This window comes from Leuciscus leuciscus, assembly GCF_965113295.1.
Source record: "Leuciscus leuciscus genome assembly, chromosome: 2".
NCBI lineage: Eukaryota > Metazoa > Chordata > Actinopteri > Cypriniformes > Leuciscidae > Leuciscus > Leuciscus leuciscus.
Window position 1 is genome coordinate 51,597,378 of NC_138726.1, and position 22,640 is coordinate 51,620,017.

A 22,640-nucleotide genomic window follows, 5' to 3' on the forward strand; every position below is an offset into this window, starting at 1 on the left:
TGTTGTCCTTGTACAGAATCGGCGGAACCTAAACATAAGCTCACTGACTATTGAAAATGTAGCGACCTTCGGCCAAGTTACCCAATTTTGGCTTTGCTAAATATTTACCCAGTCTTTCATCACTGAGCTCTGCTCTGAAACACTTGCACCAAAGTTAAACTACAATGTCTTCCAGCAGTTTCAGACTTTTAGTCAAGAATGCAACCCAAGTGGTCTTGGTTTGTAGAAATGGTGAAAAGTATCTCACCGGGAATGGGATGCAGACTCTGGCTGTCGTTGAGAATGGCAGTGTGGTGATTGGACAGTAAGTCAGATGAATTCTTTATATTACTGATGGTCTGTCTCTTATTTATTGCACGTGGTAAACTCAGCATGTAAATAAGCGCTTGCAAAACTGTCTCCGTACAAGTCAAGTCAAGGTTTATTTATATAGCACATGTTTAACACAACCGTAGTTGACCCAAAGTGCTTTACAGTATAATAAAAAAAATAGAATAAAAACAAAATAAGAGAAAAAGTAGTAGTATAAAAAAAGAAACAACATAAACAATTAGCCATTTTGTTATGGTCAATATATGTTTAGGATAATACACACAAAAAAATTTAAAAGCATTGAGAATTGAATTGAAAATATAGGATTCATGCATGGCTCCCTCAGAGAGAGATTAATTATTTCAAAATACATTAAGCAGTCAAAATTGTCCACAAATAAGAAAATGTCCACAAAGATCAAATGGATCCATAGTAAAGCTAAAGTAAATGTTTTAATGTTTTCATTTGTTACCATTATTTAAGTAGCCTACTTGTAACTTTCGGCCCTCTAGTGGTTAAAAAGCAAAACTTCATGCATTTCGCGGAAGAACATTGTTTTGGTTGTTCTGCGTGACTGTGAGGATGAATATTATTAATAGATGATGTTTTACAATGAACTCTGTTAGAAAGCTACATGTGGGAATTTATCTGTTCAACAAAATGCCTTACCTGTTGAGTTATAAAAACGCCATGTCCGCCTCACTTTTACAATAGGCGTAGATCAAATCCTTCAGTTCTCGCCATCTCTGAAAAGCCTATTTTGATTCTCGTTTTATTAGGACCTCTGTCACCATGTCAACCTTTCTCCCTACATCAGACTTTGTCTACTACACCATACACGCTGCAAAGTAGCCGGAAAGACACGTTTCTGTTTAGGATATGACGAGGCACGTACGGGCGTTTGACGTATGTACGCAATTTCCCGCGAAAACCACCCCGCCAGGTCTAAAATATAATCACTTATAATAGTCTTACCATAGTAAATCAGGGTAAGAAAAAAAAAAAAAAAAAAAGAAGAAGAAGAAGAATTGATTGTGTGTTGACTGTTACATTTTTTTCAATTTTGAACAAAAAAGCCTATATAGTGTACCTTTAACTATATTAGTTAACATGAACTAACAAAACACTTCTACAACATTTATTAATCTTAGTCAATGGTAGTTTTAACATTTACTAATACACTTTTAAAATCCAAAGTTATTTTTGTTAACATTTGTTAATGCACTGAACTAACATGAACAATGAACAAGATCTATAGGTCTACTAACTAATGTTAGCAAAGGCATAATTATATATATATTTTTAAATTAAATCAGTGGTATGTCCTCATTGAGCTTAACGTGTTATATAAACGTGTGTGTGTGTTTGTAGTGATGGACTAATTAAAGCTGTTGGATCAGCAGACATCATTGAGTCTCAGTTCAAAGGAGCAAAGTTTGACAATGTTCTGGATGCTTCTGGCATGTGTGTTCTCCCAGGTAAGTGTTACATCTTCCACCCAAAATAAACAGTTGGACCCCTTCTTTTGGCAAATCCTTTAAAATCATATATATATATATATATATATATATATATATATATATATATATATATATATATATATATATATATATATATAAATAAAGGTTAATGAATCTTAACATAATTTTACAGGTCTGGTTGATGCACACACACATCCAGTGTGGGCTGGAGACAGAGTGCATGAGTTTGCCATGAAGGTTTGCTTTCATTTAGTTCAGTCTATCTCTCCCTTTGCATTTTTGTGTGGATATATCTTTAAGTCTTGGTGTCAGAGAAGATTTCTTGTTCTGTGTACAGCTGGCTGGTGCCACATACATGGAAGTGCATGAAGCAGGAGGTGGGATTCATTTTACAGTGGCACACACTCGCTCAGCAACCCAGCAACATCTATTAGCTGGGTTACAGAGCCGTCTGGAGCGCATGATGAGAGCTGGAACCACGCTGGTGGAGTGTAAGAGTGGATATGGACTTGAGATGGACACCGAACTCAAGATGCTGATGGTGATCAATTCAGCAAGAGAGTCACTGCCAATCGGGATATCGGCAACATACTGTGGAGCCCACGCAGTACCCAAGTACACACTCTTTACAATTTTTTTTTAGCATGGATGAAATTGTTCTAAGCAGTTTTTTTGTGATCATTTTTTAACATGTAGGTTATTGTAGTCCTCAAATTGATTTTTGCCAGTCCTAAAGGTTCTGAATAAACTAATATAATATAAAGGCAAATTCATCCAATTTTGAAGGTTAGATAGACAGACAGATAGATGATAGACACAGACAGACAGATGAAAGACAGAGATAGACAGACAGATAGACGAAGGACAGACAGATAGATAGATGATAGACAGACAGACAGAGATAGACAGACAGACAGATAGATGATAGACAGACAGAGATAGACAGACAGATAGATGATAGACACACAGACAGACAGATGAAAGACAGAGATAGACAGACAGATAGATGAAAGATAGACAGATAGATAGATGATAGACACACAGACAGACAGATGAAAGACAGAGATAGACAGACAGATAGATGAAAGATAGACAGATAGATAGATGATAGACAGACAGAGATAGACAGACAGATAGATGAAAGACAGACAAATAGATGATAGACAGACAGACAGATAGATAGATGAAAGACAGACAGATAGATGAAAGACAGACACACAGATAGATGAAAGACAGACAGACAGATAGATGAAAGACAGACAAATAGATGATAGACAGACAGATAGATAGATGATAGATAGACAGACAGACAGACAGACAGACAGATAGATGAAAGACAGACAAATAGATGATAGACAGACAGATAGATAGATAGATGATAGATAGACAGACAGACAGACAGATAGATGAAAGACAGACAAATAGATGATAGACAGACAGACAGACAGACAGACAGATAGATGAAAGACAGACAGATAGATAGATGATAGATAGACAGACAGACAGACAGACAGACAGATGAAAGACAGACAGACAGACAGATGATAGACAGAGATAGACAGACAGATAGATGAAAGATAGACAGATAGATAGATGATAGACACACAGACAGACAGATGAAAGACAGAGATAGACAGACAGATAGATGAAAGATAGACAGATAGATAGATGATAGACAGACAGAGATAGACAGACAGATAGATGAAAGACAGACAAATAGATGATAGACAGACAGACAGATAGATAGATGAAAGACAGACAGATAGATGAAAGACAGACACACAGATAGATGAAAGACAGACAGACAGATAGATGAAAGACAGACAAATAGATGATAGACAGACAGATAGATAGATGATAGATAGACAGACAGACAGACAGACAGACAGACAGACAGACAGATAGATGAAAGACAGACAAATAGATGATAGACAGACAGATAGATAGATAGATGATAGATAGACAGACAGACAGACAGATAGATGAAAGACAGACAAATAGATGATAGACAGACAGACAGACAGACAGACAGATAGATGAAAGACAGACAGATAGATAGATGATAGATAGACAGACAGACAGACAGACAGACAGATGAAAGACAGACAGACAGACAGATGATAGACAGAGATAGACAGACAGATAGATGAAAGACAGACAGACAGACAGACAGACAGATAGATGATAGACAGACAGAGATAGACAGACAGACAGACAGACAGATGATAGACAGACAGAGATAGACAGACAGACGGACAGACAGATAGATGATAGACAGACAGAGATAGACAGACAGACAGACAGATAGATGATAGACAGACACAGACAGACAGATAGATGATAGACAGACAGAGATAGACAGACAGATAGATAGATGAAAGACAGACAAATAGATGATAGACAGACAGACAGACGATAGACAGACAGATAGATGATAGACAGACAGATAGATGAAAGACAGACAGATAGATGATAGACAGACAGACAGATGAAAGACAGACAGATAGATGATAGACAGACAGATAGATGAAAGACAGACAAATAGATGATAGACAGACAGACAGATAGATGAAAGACAGACAGATAGATAGATGATAGATAGACAGACAGACAGACAGACAGACAGATGAAAGACAGACAGACAGACAGACAGATGATAGACAGAGATAGACAGACAGATAGATGAAAGACAGACAGACAGACAGACAGACAGATAGATAGATGATAGACAGACAGACAGACAGACAGACAGATGATAGACAGACAGAGATAGACAGACAGACAGACAGATAGATGATAGACAGACACAGACAGACAGACAGATAGATGATAGACAGACAGAGATAGACAGACAGATAGATGAAAGACAGACAAATAGATGATAGACAGACAGACAGACGATAGACAGACAGATAGATGATAGACAGACAGATAGATGAAAGACAGACAGATAGATGATAGACAGACAGACAGATGAAAGACAGACAGATAGATGATAGACAGACAGATAGATGAAAGACAGACAGATAGATGAAAGACAGACAGATGATAGACAGACAGACAGATGAAAGACAGACAGATAGATGATAGACAGACAGATAGATGAAAGACAGACAGATAGATGAAAGACAGACAGATGATAGACAGACAGACAGATGAAAGACAGACAGATAGATGATAGACAGACAGATAGATGAAAGACAGATAGATGATAGACAGACAGATAGATGAAAGACAGACAGATAGATGATAGACAGACAGATAGATGATAGACAGACAGATAGATGATAGACAGACAGATAGATGAAAGACAGACCGATAGATGAAAGACAGACAGATAGATGATAGACAGACAGACAGATGAAAGACAGACAGATAGATGATAGACAGACAGATAGATGAAAGACAGACAGATAGATGATAGACAGACAGAGATAGACAGACAGACAGACAGATAGATGATAGACAGACACAGACAGACAGACAGACAGATAGATGATAGACAGACAGACAGAGATAGACAGACAGATAGATAGATGAAAGACAGACAAATAGATGATAGACAGACAGACAGATGATAGACAGACAGATAGATGATAGACAGACAGATAGATGATAGACAGACAGATAGATGAAAGACAGACAGATAGATGATAGACAGACAGATAGATGAAAGACAGACAGATAGATGATAGACACAGATAGATGATAGACAGACAGACAGATGAAAGACAGACAGATAGATGATAGACAGACAGATAGATGAAAGACAGACAGATAGATGAAAGACAGACAGATGATAGACAGACAGACAGATGAAAGACAGACAGATAGATGATAGACAGACAGATAGATGAAAGACAGACAGATAGATGATAGACAGACAGATAGATGAAAGACAGACAGACAGACAGATAGATGATAGACAGGCAGAGATAGACAGACAGATAGATGAAAGACAGACAAATAGATGATAGACAGACAGACAGACAGATAGATGAAAGACAGACAGATAGATAGATGATAGACAGACAGACAGATGAAAGACAGACAGACAGATGATAGACAGAGATAGACAGACAGATAGATGAAATACAGACAGACAGACAGACAGACAGATAGATGATAGACAGACAGAGATAGACAGACAGACAGACAGATGATAGACAGACAGAGATAGACAGACAGACAGATAGATAGATGATAGACAGACAGAGATAGACAGACAGATAGATGATAGACAGACAGAGATAGACAGACAGATAGATGAAAGAGACAAATAGATGATAGACAGACAGAGATAGACAGACAGACAGATGATAGACAGACAGAGATAGACAGACAGACAGACAGATAGATAGATGATAGACAGACACAGACAGACAGACAGATAGATGATAGACAGACAGAGATAGACAGACAGATAGATGAAAGACAGACAAATAGATGATAGACAGACAGACAGACGATAGACAGACAGATAGATGATAGACAGACAGATAGATGATAGACACAGATAGATGATAGACAGACAGACAGATGAAAGACAGACAGATAGATGATAGACAGACAGATAGATGAAAGACAGACAGATAGATGAAAGACAGACAGATGATAGACAGACAGACAGACAGACAGATGAAAGACAGACAGATAGATGATAGACAGACAGATAGATGAAAGACAGACAGATAGATGAAAGACAGACAGATGATAGACAGACAGACAGATGAAAGACAGACAGATAGATGATAGACAGACAGATAGATGAAAGACAGATAGATGATAGACAGACAGATAGATGAAAGACAGACAGATAGATGATAGACAGACAGATAGATGATAGACAGACAGATAGATGAAAGACAGACCGATAGATGAAAGACAGAGAGATAGATGATAGACAGACAGATAGATGAAAGACAGACCGATAGATGATAGACAGACAGACAGATGAAAGACAGACAGATAGATGATAGACAGACAGATAGATGAAAGACAGACAGATAGATGAAAGACAGACAGATAGATGAAAGACAGACAGATAGATGATAGACAGACAGATAGATGAAAGACAGACCGATAGATGATAGACAGATGAAAGACAGACAGATAGATGATAGACAGACAGATAGATGAAAGACAGACAGATAGATGATAGACAGACAGATAGATGAAAGACAGACAGATAGATGATAGACAGACAGATAGATGAAAGACAGACAGATAGATGAAAGACAGACAGATGATAGACAGACAGACAGATGAAAGACAGACAGATAGATGATAGACAGACAGATAGATGATAGACAGACAGATAGATGAAAGACAGACAGATAGATGATAGACAGACAGACAGATGAAAGACAGACAGATAGATGATAGACAGACAGATAGATGAAAGACAGACAGATAGATGAAAGACAGATAGATGATAGACAGACAGATAGATGAAAGACAGACAGATAGATGATAGACAGACAGACAGATGAAAGACAGACAGATAGATGATAGACAGACAGATAGATGATAGACAGACAGATAGATGAAAGACAGACAGATAGATGAAAGACAGATAGATGATAGACAGACAGATAGATGAAAGACAGACAGATAGATGATAGACAGACAGATAGATAGATGAAAGACAGATAGATGATAGACAGACAGACAGATGAAAGACAGACAGATAGATGAAAGACAGATAGATGATAGACAGACAGATAGATGAAAGACAGACAGATAGATGATAGACAGACAGATAGATGAAAGACAGATAGATGATAGACAGACAGACAGATGAAAGACAGACAGATAGATGATAGACAGACAGATAGATGAAAGACAGATAGATGATAGACAGACAGACAGATGATAGACAGACAGATAGATGATAGACAGACAGATAGATAGATAGATAGATGAAAGACAGACAGATAGATGAAAGACAGATAGATGATAGACAGACAGATAGATGAAAGACAGACAGATAGATGATAGACAGACAGATAGATGAAAGACAGACCGATAGATGATAGACAGACAAAGATAGATATGGATAATTCTCAAAAGTGACAGTAAAGACATTTGTTACAAAAGATTTCAATTTTAAATAACTGCTATTCTTTTAAACTTTCTATTCATCAAAAAATATTAAGCAGCACAACTGTTTTCAACATTGACAATAATAATATATATTTCTTAAGCAGCAAATCAGCATATTAGAATGATTTCTGAAGGATCATGTGACACTGAAGACTGGAGTAATGATGCTGAAAATTCAGCTTTGATCACAGGAACAAATTTTATTTTAAAAAGTATATTAGAATTTAAAACAGTTTAAATTGTAATGATATTTCATGAATTTTATCATTTTTATTGATCAAATAAATTCAGCCTTGGTGATCAAGATTTTCAAAATCGTTTTCTTAACGACCCCAAACTTTTGAACAGCAGTGTAAACAACTCTAAATTTACACATCTTATATTTTTCTTTGTGTATTCAGAGGTAAAACTATGGAAGAAGCCACTCAGGACATTGTGGCCGTGCAGTTGCCCAAGATAAAAAAGCTAATGGCTTCAGGTGATCTGCAGGTGGACAACATTGATGTGTTTTGTGAGAAAGGTGTGTTCGATCTGAACTCTACGCGTTGCATTCTCCAGGCTGGCAAAGACATGGGTCTCAACATCAACTTTCATGGCGATGAACTCCATCCCATGAACTCTGCACATGTATGTTATGTTTGCACACTCACACAATTCTAGTTTCTTGCTTACATGCATACACCCTTCAAATGGTGGAGTTCTTACATAATCTTTGTCTCCTCTTTGTCTTCCAATCGAACAGCTTGGGGCAGAACTTGGCGCTTTAGCCATCAGCCATTTAGAAGAAGTGACAGATGATGGAATCGCTGCCATGGCAAAAGCTAAAACATCCGCGGTCCTCCTACCCACCACTGCCTATATATTAAGGTAAATATCCACGACGTTGATGTTCTCACCTTCCTTTTCTGTCCAATCAATTATCAATGCAATTAAATAATTTGCAATGCTATAATGCAATAAAAAATAAGAAATGATGGTTTTGATTCTCCTTGTGTCTGTCTAAGGCTTTCTCCACCACGCGCGAGAGATATGCTTGATGCTGGAGTCATAGTGGCCCTGGGCAGTGACTTCAACCCCAATGCCTACTGTTGCTCAATGGTGACCATAATACACAAACATCATGTTAATGAACATATGTTGGCAGTAGAAATTTGACCTGGCCACTCCATATAATTCCATTTTGTCTGTTTGTTCATTAGCCTATGGTGATGCACTTGGCCTGTGTGATGATGAAGATGTCTATGCCAGAAGCGTTGGCCGCAAGCACTATAAACGCAGCCTACGCTCTCAACCGTTCGCAGACGCACGGGTCGCTCGAAATCGGGAAACAGGGAGACCTTGTGATCATCAATGCACCACGGTTAGCTCACACACATACAGTAGCTAGAGATCTACAGGGGCAACTGCTGAATTCTTATGTTCACAAGTTGGGGGTAACTAACTACAAGTAACTAGATTACTAATTACATAGATTATTTAATTAGATTACTTTTGTTCAAGTAACACATTACTTTCAAATTTACAACAAAATATCGGAGTTACTTGTTTGCCATTTATTAACTGACAGCTCCTGTCCAGATGTTAAGAGAAATCATAAGTGCAGAGGCATTGTGTGCGCTGTGCAGACATGATTATTCCTCCTCAAAATTAATAAAAAACGTGAAAAGTAAACTTAGAATGTTACACAAACCTGCAGTAATTAAATGATAAATAACACAAATATACTTTACTTTATTACCCAATGTCTTTGCTGCGGACCTACGATGATCCAATTCAACCAAACTAACAAGCAAAAATGACGTTAGCCCTCTGGTGCTCTTCGAGTGTCGGTCAAAAATTACGGATTTTTTCCCCCATATATGAATGTACTATATTTTAGTTCGATATTGTTTTTTTATATAATATTTTGTATTTTTAGGTGATTTTATGATACTAAATTATATTTACACTGTATTTATAATACATTCATTCACTTTTTGAGCATAGACCTGAAAATTAAATTTCCAACTTAAACTGTCATAAATCTTGACTTAAGTTTGAATCACAGACTTAAGTTTGGTCTCATTTCAAAGACGACACTTGGCAGATTTTTGCTGAAGTGCAAAAAGATTAAAAAAGTGAACTTAAAAAAAGTTGCAGAATTTTACGGTTATTGTTATGAAAAATGCACAACAATACTATTTTTAATTTTTATATGAAATATATATTTCCAAAAACACGTTTTACTCTAAAACTGCAAGAAAATCAAAACCATAAATCTAAACAAGTTGTGTTCCAAATTTGAGCTTGATATCTCAAAAAATTTGCTTTCAGAAAGATTTTGTTTGGCCGCAGTACTAAAAGTTTTCACTAGATGAAATTCGTCTCCCATTAATTTCTAATGTGCTCATTTTTGACCGCGAGGAGCACAAGTGTGACTATTTTTTTCAAGACCATTTAACCTTTTCAAATCATGTCCATGATTTTTTTGTGTGTTCACATAGCAAGTAACATTTACCAAGTTTCGTACCAATGAAGTAAAAAAAAAAAAAAAAAAAACCTAAAAATTTGAGTAAGGCATTTGTGTTTTCATTGCTGAAGTGTTGAATTTTATTCTCTTGCCTCATTTCACTTTTGGTGAAACGCAATATTGTAATGCATTACTTTTAAAAGTAACTTTCCCCAACACTGTTTATAAGTTGTTTGACTAAGGCATAAAAATGGTTCAATATATGAAATCAGTTATTGAGATTCAGATTATGACTGGTGCTTGATGGGACTTTTTAAGGAGGTTGTTATAATTTGAGTTCTCTTTCCCTCTGTTGCAGGTGGGAACATCTGGTTTACCAGTTTGGGGGCCATCAGGAGCTCATCAAATGTGTCATAATCAAAGGCGAGATTGTTTATGAAAATGAAAAAGTCTTGACCCTTTGAGCATAATGCACCACAATCCCTCAATGAAGCCAGTGCAACACAAGATTGTGTGGTAAAATTTTATTACCATGGATAGTAAACCTCATGGAACCATACTCGAATACTCGATAATAAAGTTAAAAAACATGTTTGTTGATAAAAATAAATAAATAAATAATATATACATATAGGGTGATTCTATTTACAGCAGCTGTATAAAATCATGCAAACTTCTTTTATATGAATGTGTCCTTCCATCTCCAGAACGCTTCTATCATCGTAAAGGAAATGCTCGGTTTAGTACCAGTTCCATCTTCTCTGCTCCTAATGCACACGCGTCTAACACACACACTAGTCTTTGATTGGTCAACTGATTTGCAGTGGCGATCATGTCAGCTGTTGGAGAAGACAGAGAAACCAGATTTAAATGTTTAGCTGTTTTATACCCACAGGAAATGAAAGTGATCAAATAAAGGATTAAAACAAGAATTGTTTCCTTTTGAATCATTATGGTTTTATTTAGTTTTTTTTCCCCTCCAAATTTTAATTGTTGGGTTCCATTTTATTATCTATATTACATCAGAGTACATAAGAAGCTTCACCAGACACTAGGAAAAAAACTCCCCTCTTTTATCGGAATACAGAATGAATACAATTCTTGTGATATTGTTCGTGGAAATATGATATTTTAGAAAAAAAGATTATGTCCTGCCCATCACTCTTAGAAAAAAGGTTCTATATAGATCCTTAAAGGGTTCTTTATGGATTTAGTTTTAATTCATTCATTTTGGTTGTATACATTTTTTAATTTTAATTAAATATGATGAATCAAATGGCTTACTTTATCACTAGGAAAAAAACAAAAAAACATGCTAAACATGAAAATATTATGCAGTCATTTAAGACATTTCACCTTATATAGAATCTTTTGGCGTAAAGGGTTCTTTAAAATTGAGGGGGGTTTATATAGAACATGGTATACTGAACTAAGTTTAGTAGCTGAAAGCATTGTCAAATTTGCTCAAATATGACCATTTTTGTTTGAATGGATTTATGAAAGATGTGTTTTGACACCGAAATCCGTTCTAAATAAAAAAAGGCCTTCATATTTACCGGGGCTTGGGGGCGGGGCATGTGGTGAAAACCCTCCATGTGATAGGATAGACTCCCAAGAGTTATCATGTGACAGGGGGAGGGGCATCCAGTGCAAGTTTCCCGGGGCAGCAGGCAGAAAAAGAGCGTCAAGCATCACTCCATCTGATAAAGCTGTGCACACAAGGGAAATAAAAACATTTGATCACAATACTACTAACACACTGTGACTGACACTTTGACTTCACAGTGTTCAATGCAAAAAACAAATTGCAATGTGCACCTCTCATTGTCAGAGTGAAGTAGCCAGTGTAGCAGGAGGCGGGGCTAAATGACTCCAGCTCTCTCTGTGGGAGGAGCTTGTGAAAGTTGTTAACCTGCATCCCCACGGCAACAGCCTGAACATGTCGTCGCTCGTAACAAAAAACCCGTGGCAGAGTTTCAATGGCGACCCGTGTCAGTCCCAGACGTGAGGTCATGGGACTAGTGGGCGGCGTCGAGAACTCTTCGTCGTCATCTTCATCATAACTATCATCATCCTGTTCTCCGACTAGAAACTCCATGGCGCCATCAAACAGAGAAAAATCTGCAGGGCACAGGGACACAGGGATCTTTCAATAGAAATTCAATGCAAATCTGAGCCAATTCGCCTTTGACAAGAGATCCATGTCATTATTGTATATACAATTTTCAGTTGCAATAACTGTTCAGGATTAGTTCACTTCAGAATTCAAATTTCCTATTAATTTACTCACCCCCACGTCATCCAAGATGTTCATGTCTTTCTTTCTTCAGTCGAAAAGAAATTAAGGTTTTTGAGGAAAACATTACAGGATTTTTCTCCATATAGTGGACTCCAATGATGTCCAATGGGTTGAAGGTCCAAAGTGCAGTTTCAGTGCAGCTTCAAACGGCTCTACACAATCCCAGCCGAGGAATAAGGGTCTTATCTAGCCAAAGCATCAGTCATTTAAAAAAAAAAACACCTAAAATATATATACTTTTTAACCACAAATGCTCATCTTGCACGTCCACGACTTCACACATTACGTAATAACGTTGGAATGGTCAGGCGGTAACCTGACGTAGGCGGAAAATGTAGGGTAGGGCGAAAAACTCCCATCTCATTTTCTCCTCCAACTTTAAAATCGTCCGACATCGTTGTTTTGCTTTTAATTAGTATTTTCTTTTTTTTTGTAAAGGGCGTTTGACTTAGTCTTTGCATTTTCGCTTTGTAAACACTAGGTCGGTACTTCCGCCTATGTCACGCGTGACCTTTCAACGTGATTACGTAATGAGAAGCTTCTTTTCTGAAGCTTTGAAGCTTCACTGAAACTGCACTTTGGACCTTCAACCCGTTGGACCCCATTGGAGTCCACTATATGGAGAAAAATCCTGGAATGTTTTCCTCAAAAACCTTAATTTCTTTTTGACTGAAGAAAGAAAGACATGAACATTTTGGATGATGAGGGGGTGAGTAAATTATCAGGAAATTTGAATTCTGAAGTGAACTAATCCTTCAAAAACCCTCTGTTGATCCGACAGTCCGTCGGCGGGGATACAAAAATGCGGAAGTACATCTGTAGTTTCATGAAAGCCATAGAGCTGTCAAAAGAGTTTTGCTGATAAATAAAAGGGACTTTCTTGGTCCAGTTAACACGGAGAACGAGTAAACACTGTTCATTTACTACCGACACTATAACAATACAAAGCATATTGAAAATCGGCAAACTTGCACCCAAGAACACCTGAGAATTTGTATGGCTGTATGGCAAACAGAATTTGTATGACTGTTAACAACGCCACAGCATTCTCTTACCCGTCTCTGCGTCATCCTCTGTTGCAAATGGTTGCAGAGGTGGTGCCAACCTGAGAGAGAATGAATTATTATAATTATTCTTCTAACAACAGTTCTTCTGTATCAGACAGAAACACATTATTACCTCTTTCTCGGGCTAGTACTGATGAAAAGTTTCCTCTTCACGGGTGTCCTGTGAGGTTCAGACCTGCGGGAAAAACAATTGTAAGGGACAGTTCAACTAATAAAGATCCAATCTCATATGCTTGTGTTTCTTAGAAAATCAAAATGAACGCTTTAGCTGGTCTTTTCCACGCAATGACAGTGAAGGGGAACGGTCACTGTGATTTTGCCAAGTAAGACATGTTCCTGGATCAACATTTCTGTCAGAAAATGTATTCCTAACCCTGACCCTACCCATAAGTTATCCCTAAAATCAGAGGGAATTGATGGTGAATAACACTGATGTAGAAGCACCTAAACCCCTGTTTTAAGCCTAAACTTGACAAACTCTAAACTTGTCCCTCAAATCTGATTGGTTGATTTGAATGTTGTTTCAGGATCAGCAAAGATGTTGATCCAGGATCATGTTGTACTTGGTGAAATCGCATTTACCGAAGGGGAAGAGATGCTGTCAAGCTGCTAGCTATCGAATCTCATTCACACTTCTGCTTCTGTGTTGTGTTAAGTTACAAGACATACAAGAACATTTTTGATAATTCCTGGATGAACTATTCAATACACATCATATCAGAAACCCAAAACCACACACATACCCCTCTCTCTGCCGTGGCACTCTAGGGCTGAGCGGAGCCGATGGGAGATCTGAATACTGTGTTCGCCCATTGTTCTATAAAAGAAAAGAAAATAGAGATATAAGAGAGGTACATTATCATTCAAGTTTGGAGTCCGTAAGATTTATTTAAAGAAAGAAAGAAATACTCTTATTCAGCAAGAATGCATCAAATTTATCAAAAGTGACAGTAAAGACAATGCGTTTTTTAAAAACTTTCTATTCATCAAAGAATCCTGAATAAATGTGTCACAATATTTGATGATATTGTCATTTTTAATACCATTACTAACTGATAATGCTAAGAAATGTTTCTTAAGCAGCAAATCAGCATTCCAGAATGATTTCTGAAGGATCATGTGACACTGAAGACTGGTGTAATGATGCTGAAATGCATCACATGAATTACATTATAAAATATATAAATAGAAAACCTGCAATAATATTTCACAATATTACTGTTTTTACTGGTTTTTTAATCAAATGCTTAGAAAACATACAACCCCAAACTTTTGAACAGTGTATGTTGTTGTCTGTATAGTAGTGTGGGTTATTTGTTGCTGATGTATGTACCTCTCTATGGTGGTAGCAGGCTGCAGTGACCACACACTGAAGAGCAAACTGTCGTTTCTCTCTATAATTTAACTTCTCACACTCTAATTTCATCTCTCCTCCACTGATGAGACCAGCTTCCCCTGCAAACACACACACACACACACGCACGCACTAAAATTAGCCACAGGAAGAGCTCCAAGTGAAGGCATCAAAGCCCTGAAGAGGTACAACAACACATTTGAGTATCGAATAAAAAATTTTCCACACTAAACTCAACAGGTTGTCATTAGAGAGCGTTTTCTGTGCTCGGTCCAATCATCTTTTCATAAACACTGGCAACTCTACAAACATTCGCAAGTCGTTTTCTGCTTCTCACCTTGTCTGTTTTCCATGAAGCTATTCAGTGAAACAGGAAGTGGTGGGTAGCTGAAATATCCTCCAATCACAGCTCTTTCCAGCAGGCCGCTCTCGTCGACCTGCTTCAGCCAGTGAAGAAACTGGCGGATGGGCCGGACACCTCTGTATGGCATCACGGGGTTGGACCCTGTGCCTGTTTTCATGTTTGCAAATGACAGCGGAGGATTGTACCAATTCTGCAAATAAGTTTACATTCACTACCATTCAAATGTTTGGCGTCTGTAAGACTTTTCAAAGGGGTCATGAATTGAGAAATCAAATTTTCCTAGATCTTTTGACATATAAGAGCCGGAGGTCATTGTTCTGAGAGACATTTTGTCTTTATTTTAAACTTTGTCATGTAAGTGTGTGTCCAGTAGGGGTCCCTCTTCGGTAACTGGTTACAGAATATTGCTGGGAACCTTTCTACAGGTAACAGGTGTTGGTGGAGGGAAGGTGCACACACATTTTTGACCACTACGCTAACTTATGCAATGCAAGTAGGAAATCTGTACTGGTGAAGGACTGGAACTGTAGATTTATTGACTGTTTGTTTGGATTCTAGCTTGAAATGAGGACCAGTCACGGTAAAATAAATCTACGACTGTGAGCATATTAACTTGTGTGTGGACACTGCAGTGAATAATGACATGGGCGTGCGCATCCATTAACAAGCACCGTCCAGCATCCCTCAGCTGCTTTAAGTAATAGACTTGGCTGCTTATAATTGTACTATACAAATATTTAGTAAGTTTCAGAAGTTTCAGTGCAACGTCTCTGCAGAAGATCAACGTACTTAAACTTTATTAGCTACAACCAAGACTCATAAAGCATATCTAATGCGCATAAATGTTTCACTATTGGCAAATGTCTCAACTATCTAACGAGATAAACACCCTTCTGTAGCGTCTTCGTTTTAACACTAATATAATGTAGTAAAATACAATACTACTTAACAAATACACAAGGATTTATGTATTTGTCGCAGACTGGAGTATTCTAAATATTTGAGATGTATGTTAGCTGTCTTCTGATTCAGGATCAGATTCTGGCGAAAACATGTATAGCTGAATTTCAGCGGTTGCCATTTTTCTAAATCAGAAGTAGTTCAATATTATTACAATTTAGAATAACCGTTTTCTATGTTAATATATTTTAAAATGTAATTTATTCCTGTGATGCAAAGCTGAATTTTCAGCATCATGACTCCAGTCTTCCGTGTCACATGATCCTTCAGAAATCATTCTAATATGCTGATTTGATGCTTAAGAAACATTTATTATTATCAATATTTTTGTGGGAATTGTAATACATTTGTTTTCATTAATAATCAACTAATATAAAGTTCAAAATTCAAATCTTTTGTAACATTTTAAGTGTCTTACTGATCCAAAACTTTTGAACGGTAGGGTATGTTATATGTCTGATCTATGAAGGTGTTTAACTGTTATTTACCTGTGCAGTAAATCTGGGTTAGTGACGTGTTGGTGAGGTATTCAAAAGTTGTAGCTCTGTCAACTGCACTTCTGATAAGCTTTAGTCTGGTGCAGACAACCAGTGCCACTGAATAATAAAAAAGAAACAATACAGTTTGTCTGTAATAACAGGACAGAGATGGAGAATAAAAAAAAAAAGAGACAATAAAGTGACTTTGTACTTGGATAGACGCGGCTGTGAATGTCAGGCTGTGATGTGGAGAAGAGCTTGATCATGATGGGCTTGTCTGATGTTCTATCCACAAGTTGGAGCCACCGATACTCCTCGATCTCTGACCTTTGCCCATCTGCAAGGAAAAAATATTTCAGTGTATTGGCTTAAGATTGAGCATATTTAAGTGTGTACCAAACATCTCACCTTTATTCCTGACACGTTCTGGTCGACCAACAAAGATCACCACACCGATGACATCGCAGATGTGGCCTTGAGGACAACTAGGAAGCTCCTGCCTATAAAACATGATCACATAATACATTTATCTGTGCTGTACAAGTCTTCGAACTCAATGTAAGACTCCAGAGGATATTGAGATTGTGATTTTGTGTGCATACCTGCAGATGAAGGAATGAGGCAGGTTTGGCAAAACCCAATCTGGAGAAATCTGGTTCTTGGGGATGATGGTAATTTGAGCAGTGGGGTTCCTGGAATTAAGACTGATCTCTAAAGGAGGAACAGAGGATGGTGGAATACAAGATGTTATAAATGAGAACAAATATCTACATCTAATTCATATACTGCAACATAGGCCCTGTTTACACTTGGTATTACGAAGCGTTTTGGTATGACTCGTTTCAAAATGATTACTTCAACTTATTGATATTAAAAGTGGCTCTACAAGCAATTGAATCATAGGGTGTACTTAGTTTTACACATAGATTCTCCATTTTGGCTTTATTTTTGTTGAATAAATAATGAAACGGTGTAATGCTGTATGTCAAGTGTTGTTATTCATCTGAGGTTGTAATTTTAAGACCTGCTAAAGACCAGACGATTTTTTATTATGTCCTAATACAAAACCATAGATTTCAAAGTGTTCATAGAATACTTTCTTTTTCACATGACTGTATGGGCCCTATCTTGCAACCAGTGCAATTGAGTTTGTACACCGACGCATGTATCATTCCTATTTTGCACCGGCGCACAGCGGACTTTTCCCTCCACAGACGCACGTCGGTAAACTAAGAAATACACTTGCGCTCCCGGGGGCGGTTCAGCGCAAAGATGAGGCGTGTTCCGGCGCAAACGTTCCCTGATGCTATTTTGCAGGTTTAGAAAACAATTCCGCCACTAACCAAGAAAAACCTAGTCAAAAGTCAGTGGCGCGTTGCGCATGTTATTCATATTCTATTTAAGGGCGCATGCTTGGCCATAATCAATGTAGTGTGTGCACTTTGCTTATCTCATCTTCACACAGACGCAGCAGTTCTCATTTTTAGAAAACCATACATTATTACAAGGAAAAATATTACACGAGGGAAATCATTGTCCATGAAGATGTGAAAAAATAGGCGTAAATCTAGCTTACATATTTACCCAAATTATTATATGCCCGCTTAACCGAAGCTGATTTGGGTGGGTTTCTCCCATCCCCATACAATGTCACTTCTCTGTCTTTTACGGCCCTGACGAGAACGTCGGTATCCTCGGCTGTGAACCGCTCCTGGCGCGCGCCTGGCAAATCCGCCGTTATAATAGCAATCCGCCATGGAACAAGCGCGCCTGCTCTTAAAGGGAATGTGAGATGACGCTCTGATTGGTTTATTTCACGTTACGCCCCAACCACACCTATGAATAATGAAGCTACTTCAGACCAACCCATTTTAGATTTGTGTCGGGCTCAAGAGTCATTTATCCCGCCGGTATAATAGCAACAGTGCCCGAGATCCGCCCACAAAGTTACTTGCGTTTCGCGCTTGATACTTGCGTTTCAGATCGTTAAAATAGGGCCCATTATGTTATAACTTCAAATGTGAGATGGCTATAATTCTTCCTACCAATGTGTGGCTCGGATTCCTGCCCCGTGCGGCTGCCGTAACTCTCCTTGACTCTGTAGTGACGCAATCGTACAACTTGACCCGGATGTAGGATTCGGTACCATTCCAGACAGACTGTGTTCCACAGTACAACACAAGCAGTGGATGAGCCATCCCCGACCTGCAACTCTGCCTGAGAAAAACAGATTGATGGAAGGAGTTACTTTCAATGTCAAACCAATGTTGTGATACTTAAAGGGATAGTTCACTTTGAAATAAAATGTTGGTATGTTTTAGCTTACCTCAAGGGCATCCAAGATGTAGGTGTCTTTTTTTCCGCAGTAGTTTCAATTTTGATATTTTTAGGTCAAACCGTTCTTGTCTGTCAGTCAAATAATGCAGGTCTGTGGTCACCACCTCAAAGAGCAAGCACAGAGTCCAAATTAAAACAATTCCACATCGTCCAAATTAAACAATTCCCCATCGTAAGTACACATTGATGGCCTAAGACACGAAGCGGTTTGTGTGCGGTTTGTGTGAGAAAACGAACAGTATTTATATCGTTGTTACCTCTTGAACACAGCCGCGTCCAAATGATCTGAGGGCGCGGGCGGGTATAGATATATACACTAGATGTCGCCTTGGCTACTGCAGTTCATTGGAACGAAACCGTAGCCAAGGCGATATCTAGTGTATATATCTATACCCGCCCGCGCCCTCAGATCATTTGGACGCGGCTGTGTTCAAGAGGTAACAACGATATAAATACTGTTCGTTTTCTCACACAAACCGCTCGTTTCGTGTCTTAGGCCATCAATGTGTACTTACGATGGGGAATTGTTTAATTTGGACGATGTGGAATTGTTTTAATTTGGACTCTGTGCTTGTGTTTTGAGACCGTGACCATAGACCTGCATTATTTGACTGACAGACAAGAACGGTTTGACCTAAAAATATCAAAATTGAAACTACTGCGGAAAAAAAGACACCTACATCTTGGATGCCCTTGAGGTAAGCTAAAACATACCAACATTTTATTTCAAAGTGAACTATCCCTTTAAAGGTGCAGTGTGTGATTTTTAGCGACATCTAGTGGTGAGGTTATGAAATGCAACCAACAGAAGTTACGGTGGCCGACAGGAAAAGATGTCGTCGTCTGAGACAGCAGAGAGTAGCCAGTGAAGCAATGAGGTTTCTTTACTAAGATGAAGTAAGAAATTATGTTTACTTAATTATTCAATAAAACAAAATGTTATTGCGAATATTATTGTTACTTGTTCATCATTGTGTCAGTGTTTTATTCGCTGACTTTAGCTAGCTTCTTTGCACGAAGAACAACATAGTGACGAAACCCGTTTGTCCGTTTAGAGCTACTGTAGAAACATGTCAGCGCAAAATGGCAACTTAACATGTAAGGGGACCCGCGGTGTATGTAGATAGAAACTGCTCGTTCTAAGGTAATAAAAACATAACGGTTCATTATGTAATGTCTTTATACATCACTGAAAACATAGTTATGTATATGATATTGCATTTCTGTCAACAGATCCTCCTAAATATTATACAGCGCACTTGTCAGGCATTGCTTACTATGACATATAGAAAACTATTCATTTTGAGAAAAACAGCTGATGGGAAAGTTGAATGATCAGATGAGAAAGTCCTGAGAAGGGCTTTTAAAGAAATATAGTTAAAGTCCCCCTGTAGTCAATAATTGTATCCCTTAAAAATTATCTTTGATCACCAATCCCTTGATAAAAAATGTGCCATGCCTTAAAATGGCGTGAATATAACTCTACACCTTTGCCTCATTTAGTATGTGTGGTTCTTTAAATATGCAAATTAGCCCCGCCTCTTTGGTTCACTGCAGTTTTACTTGTGTATTTGCACATGATTTGTCTTAAAGCACATTGAAACACCACATAGACATATAAACAACATTAAAGGCTTGATTTTCACCTCAGGGGGACTTTAAATCTTTGCCGGTAAACATAATATAACATTTAAAAAAAAACGATATTTATCATATTACATATTTTAATATGACAAAGTTCCTATAGGTACCAGAAATTTGCATGGAAAAGGAAGTCTTGTATTTGACCTCTGACCTTATAGGGACATTCACACTTCTGATCTGCTTTCCCATAATATATCAGTCTGGATTTGTGAAGGATCCGCACACACAGGGCGCCCCGGTACCGGCGAGATCCACTCGAGAAACGCCGACGTAATTCTGCAAGTGAAACTGTGGACCCGATATCTGCCACCAGACACAAAAGCATATGCATGAACACCAATAACTCATCATATTAATATGTGGCACTCATCTTACTGTTTTCAGAAACACTTACTCCTATTTAGTCACACAAGAGGTCGAGATGCCTACCTGGACGGCATTTTTGAGCCAGATATATGGTGTTAAAAGAAAAAGAAAATTCTGTCATCATTTATTCACCCTCACACTGTTTCAAACCTTTATGCATTTCTTTCTTTCTAATGTGGAACAGAATATTTAATATTTTGAGAAATGTCTGTCTTTTTGGTTTTTGTTTTGTTCATACAATGGAAGTCAATGTTCACAAAAACTGTTTGTCTTCTTCTGTTGAACACAAAAGAAGATATTTTGAAGAATATGAGAATAACCAAACAGTTGATGGTAGCCATTGACTTCCATAGCATTTTTTTTCCACACTATGGAAATCAGTGGAGGCCAGAAACTGTTTGGTTATTCTCATATTCTTCAATATTGCTTTTGTGTTCAGCCGAAGAAAGAAATTCATACAGGTCTGGAACAACTTGAGTGTGAGTAAATGATGACAGAATTTTCATTTTTTGATGAACTTTCCCTTTAATGTTAAAGATTTACTCTTTTTACCTTATTTCATTTGTTTTGTTTTAACGTTAACTAGTGTGATTTTCAGTGAATGTTATTGAATCCAATTAGGAAATTTTAACTTAATACAAGTGTTAATTATTTTAGAAGGTATGCACTATGATGCCCAAGTTAAATGTTTATAAGAGAGTGATTTCCTCAAATGCAGCCTAGGTAGGCACAGCTTACAGCCTTTATGAACACACACCATCTATGTCATCTCCAGAGTCCTCGGCGTCGGGTTCAGAGGGGATCGTGTCCCGCCACATCTCTCCATAGAAGTCGCGGTTATTCCACAGCGGCAGGTATGAGCTTCTGCGGGCTCTGAGCGGGTGCGTGCTCGGTTCGGTTCCCATCCACGGAAGGGACCTCACGTTGACGGAGGAGAGCGCCCGAAGAGCCGCGTCCCCCCCGCAGAGTCGGTCCACCTCCAGGCTGCACACATGGAAAGAGCCGCCGTCTTCCCCGCGGCTGAGCTCCACACTCCGTACGACGGAGCCGCAGTGAAGTTTATTCACGCTGATGAGTCTGTTTATCGCGGGATCCAGAGACACGCGGATCTTACAGTCTCCATCCGTGATAGTGGCGTCAAACAGACTCTCTGACATCGAAATACTGTCCGGGAAACGGACGCCGAAGTCTGCGTCTCTGCCGTAGCGCTCCAGAGAGATCACGTAAAGCGGTTCCGAGCGGGTTCGTGCTCGCGGGGAGGCAGACGTGTTGGATATTAATCTGTTTAGGGTCTTTTTGAGTGTGCAGCAGCACTCAGAGGAACTGCCTGACAGCGCCGCCATGTCTGCGCGACACAATAACAACACCGCCGCAAAGCATTATGGGAGATTGAGTTCAAATAATAAATAGACAAATAAAGAAA

General features: G+C 38.3%; 2 protein-coding genes across 2 annotated transcripts; one reads left to right on the plus strand and one right to left on the minus strand.

The window, feature by feature from the left end:
* Positions 1-105: 105 nt before the first annotated feature.
* amdhd1 (amidohydrolase domain containing 1) lies at positions 106-11,279 on the plus strand. Its single transcript, XM_082161227.1, has 9 exons — positions 106-304; positions 1,684-1,790; positions 1,966-2,030; positions 2,131-2,408; positions 8,300-8,525; positions 8,641-8,765; positions 8,903-8,996; positions 9,098-9,258; positions 10,706-11,279. The coding sequence occupies exons 1-9, from the start codon at positions 165-167 to the stop codon at positions 10,809-10,811; spliced, it is 1,302 nt and encodes a 433-aa protein (XP_082017353.1). The 5' UTR covers positions 106-164; the 3' UTR covers positions 10,812-11,279.
* LOC309492315 (RPA-related protein RADX) lies at positions 10,857-22,583 on the minus strand. Its single transcript, XM_082161226.1, has 15 exons — positions 21,975-22,583; positions 21,003-21,154; positions 18,916-19,087; positions 17,473-17,581; positions 17,279-17,370; positions 17,082-17,207; positions 16,880-16,987; positions 15,405-15,578; positions 15,047-15,168; positions 14,457-14,530; positions 13,826-13,888; positions 13,702-13,751; positions 12,166-12,468; positions 11,904-12,056; positions 10,857-11,186 (listed from the first exon to the last, which is right to left on the minus strand). The coding sequence occupies exons 1-15, from the start codon at positions 22,558-22,560 to the stop codon at positions 11,065-11,067; spliced, it is 2,406 nt and encodes an 801-aa protein (XP_082017352.1). The 5' UTR covers positions 22,561-22,583; the 3' UTR covers positions 10,857-11,064.
* Positions 22,584-22,640: the final 57 nt, after the last annotated feature.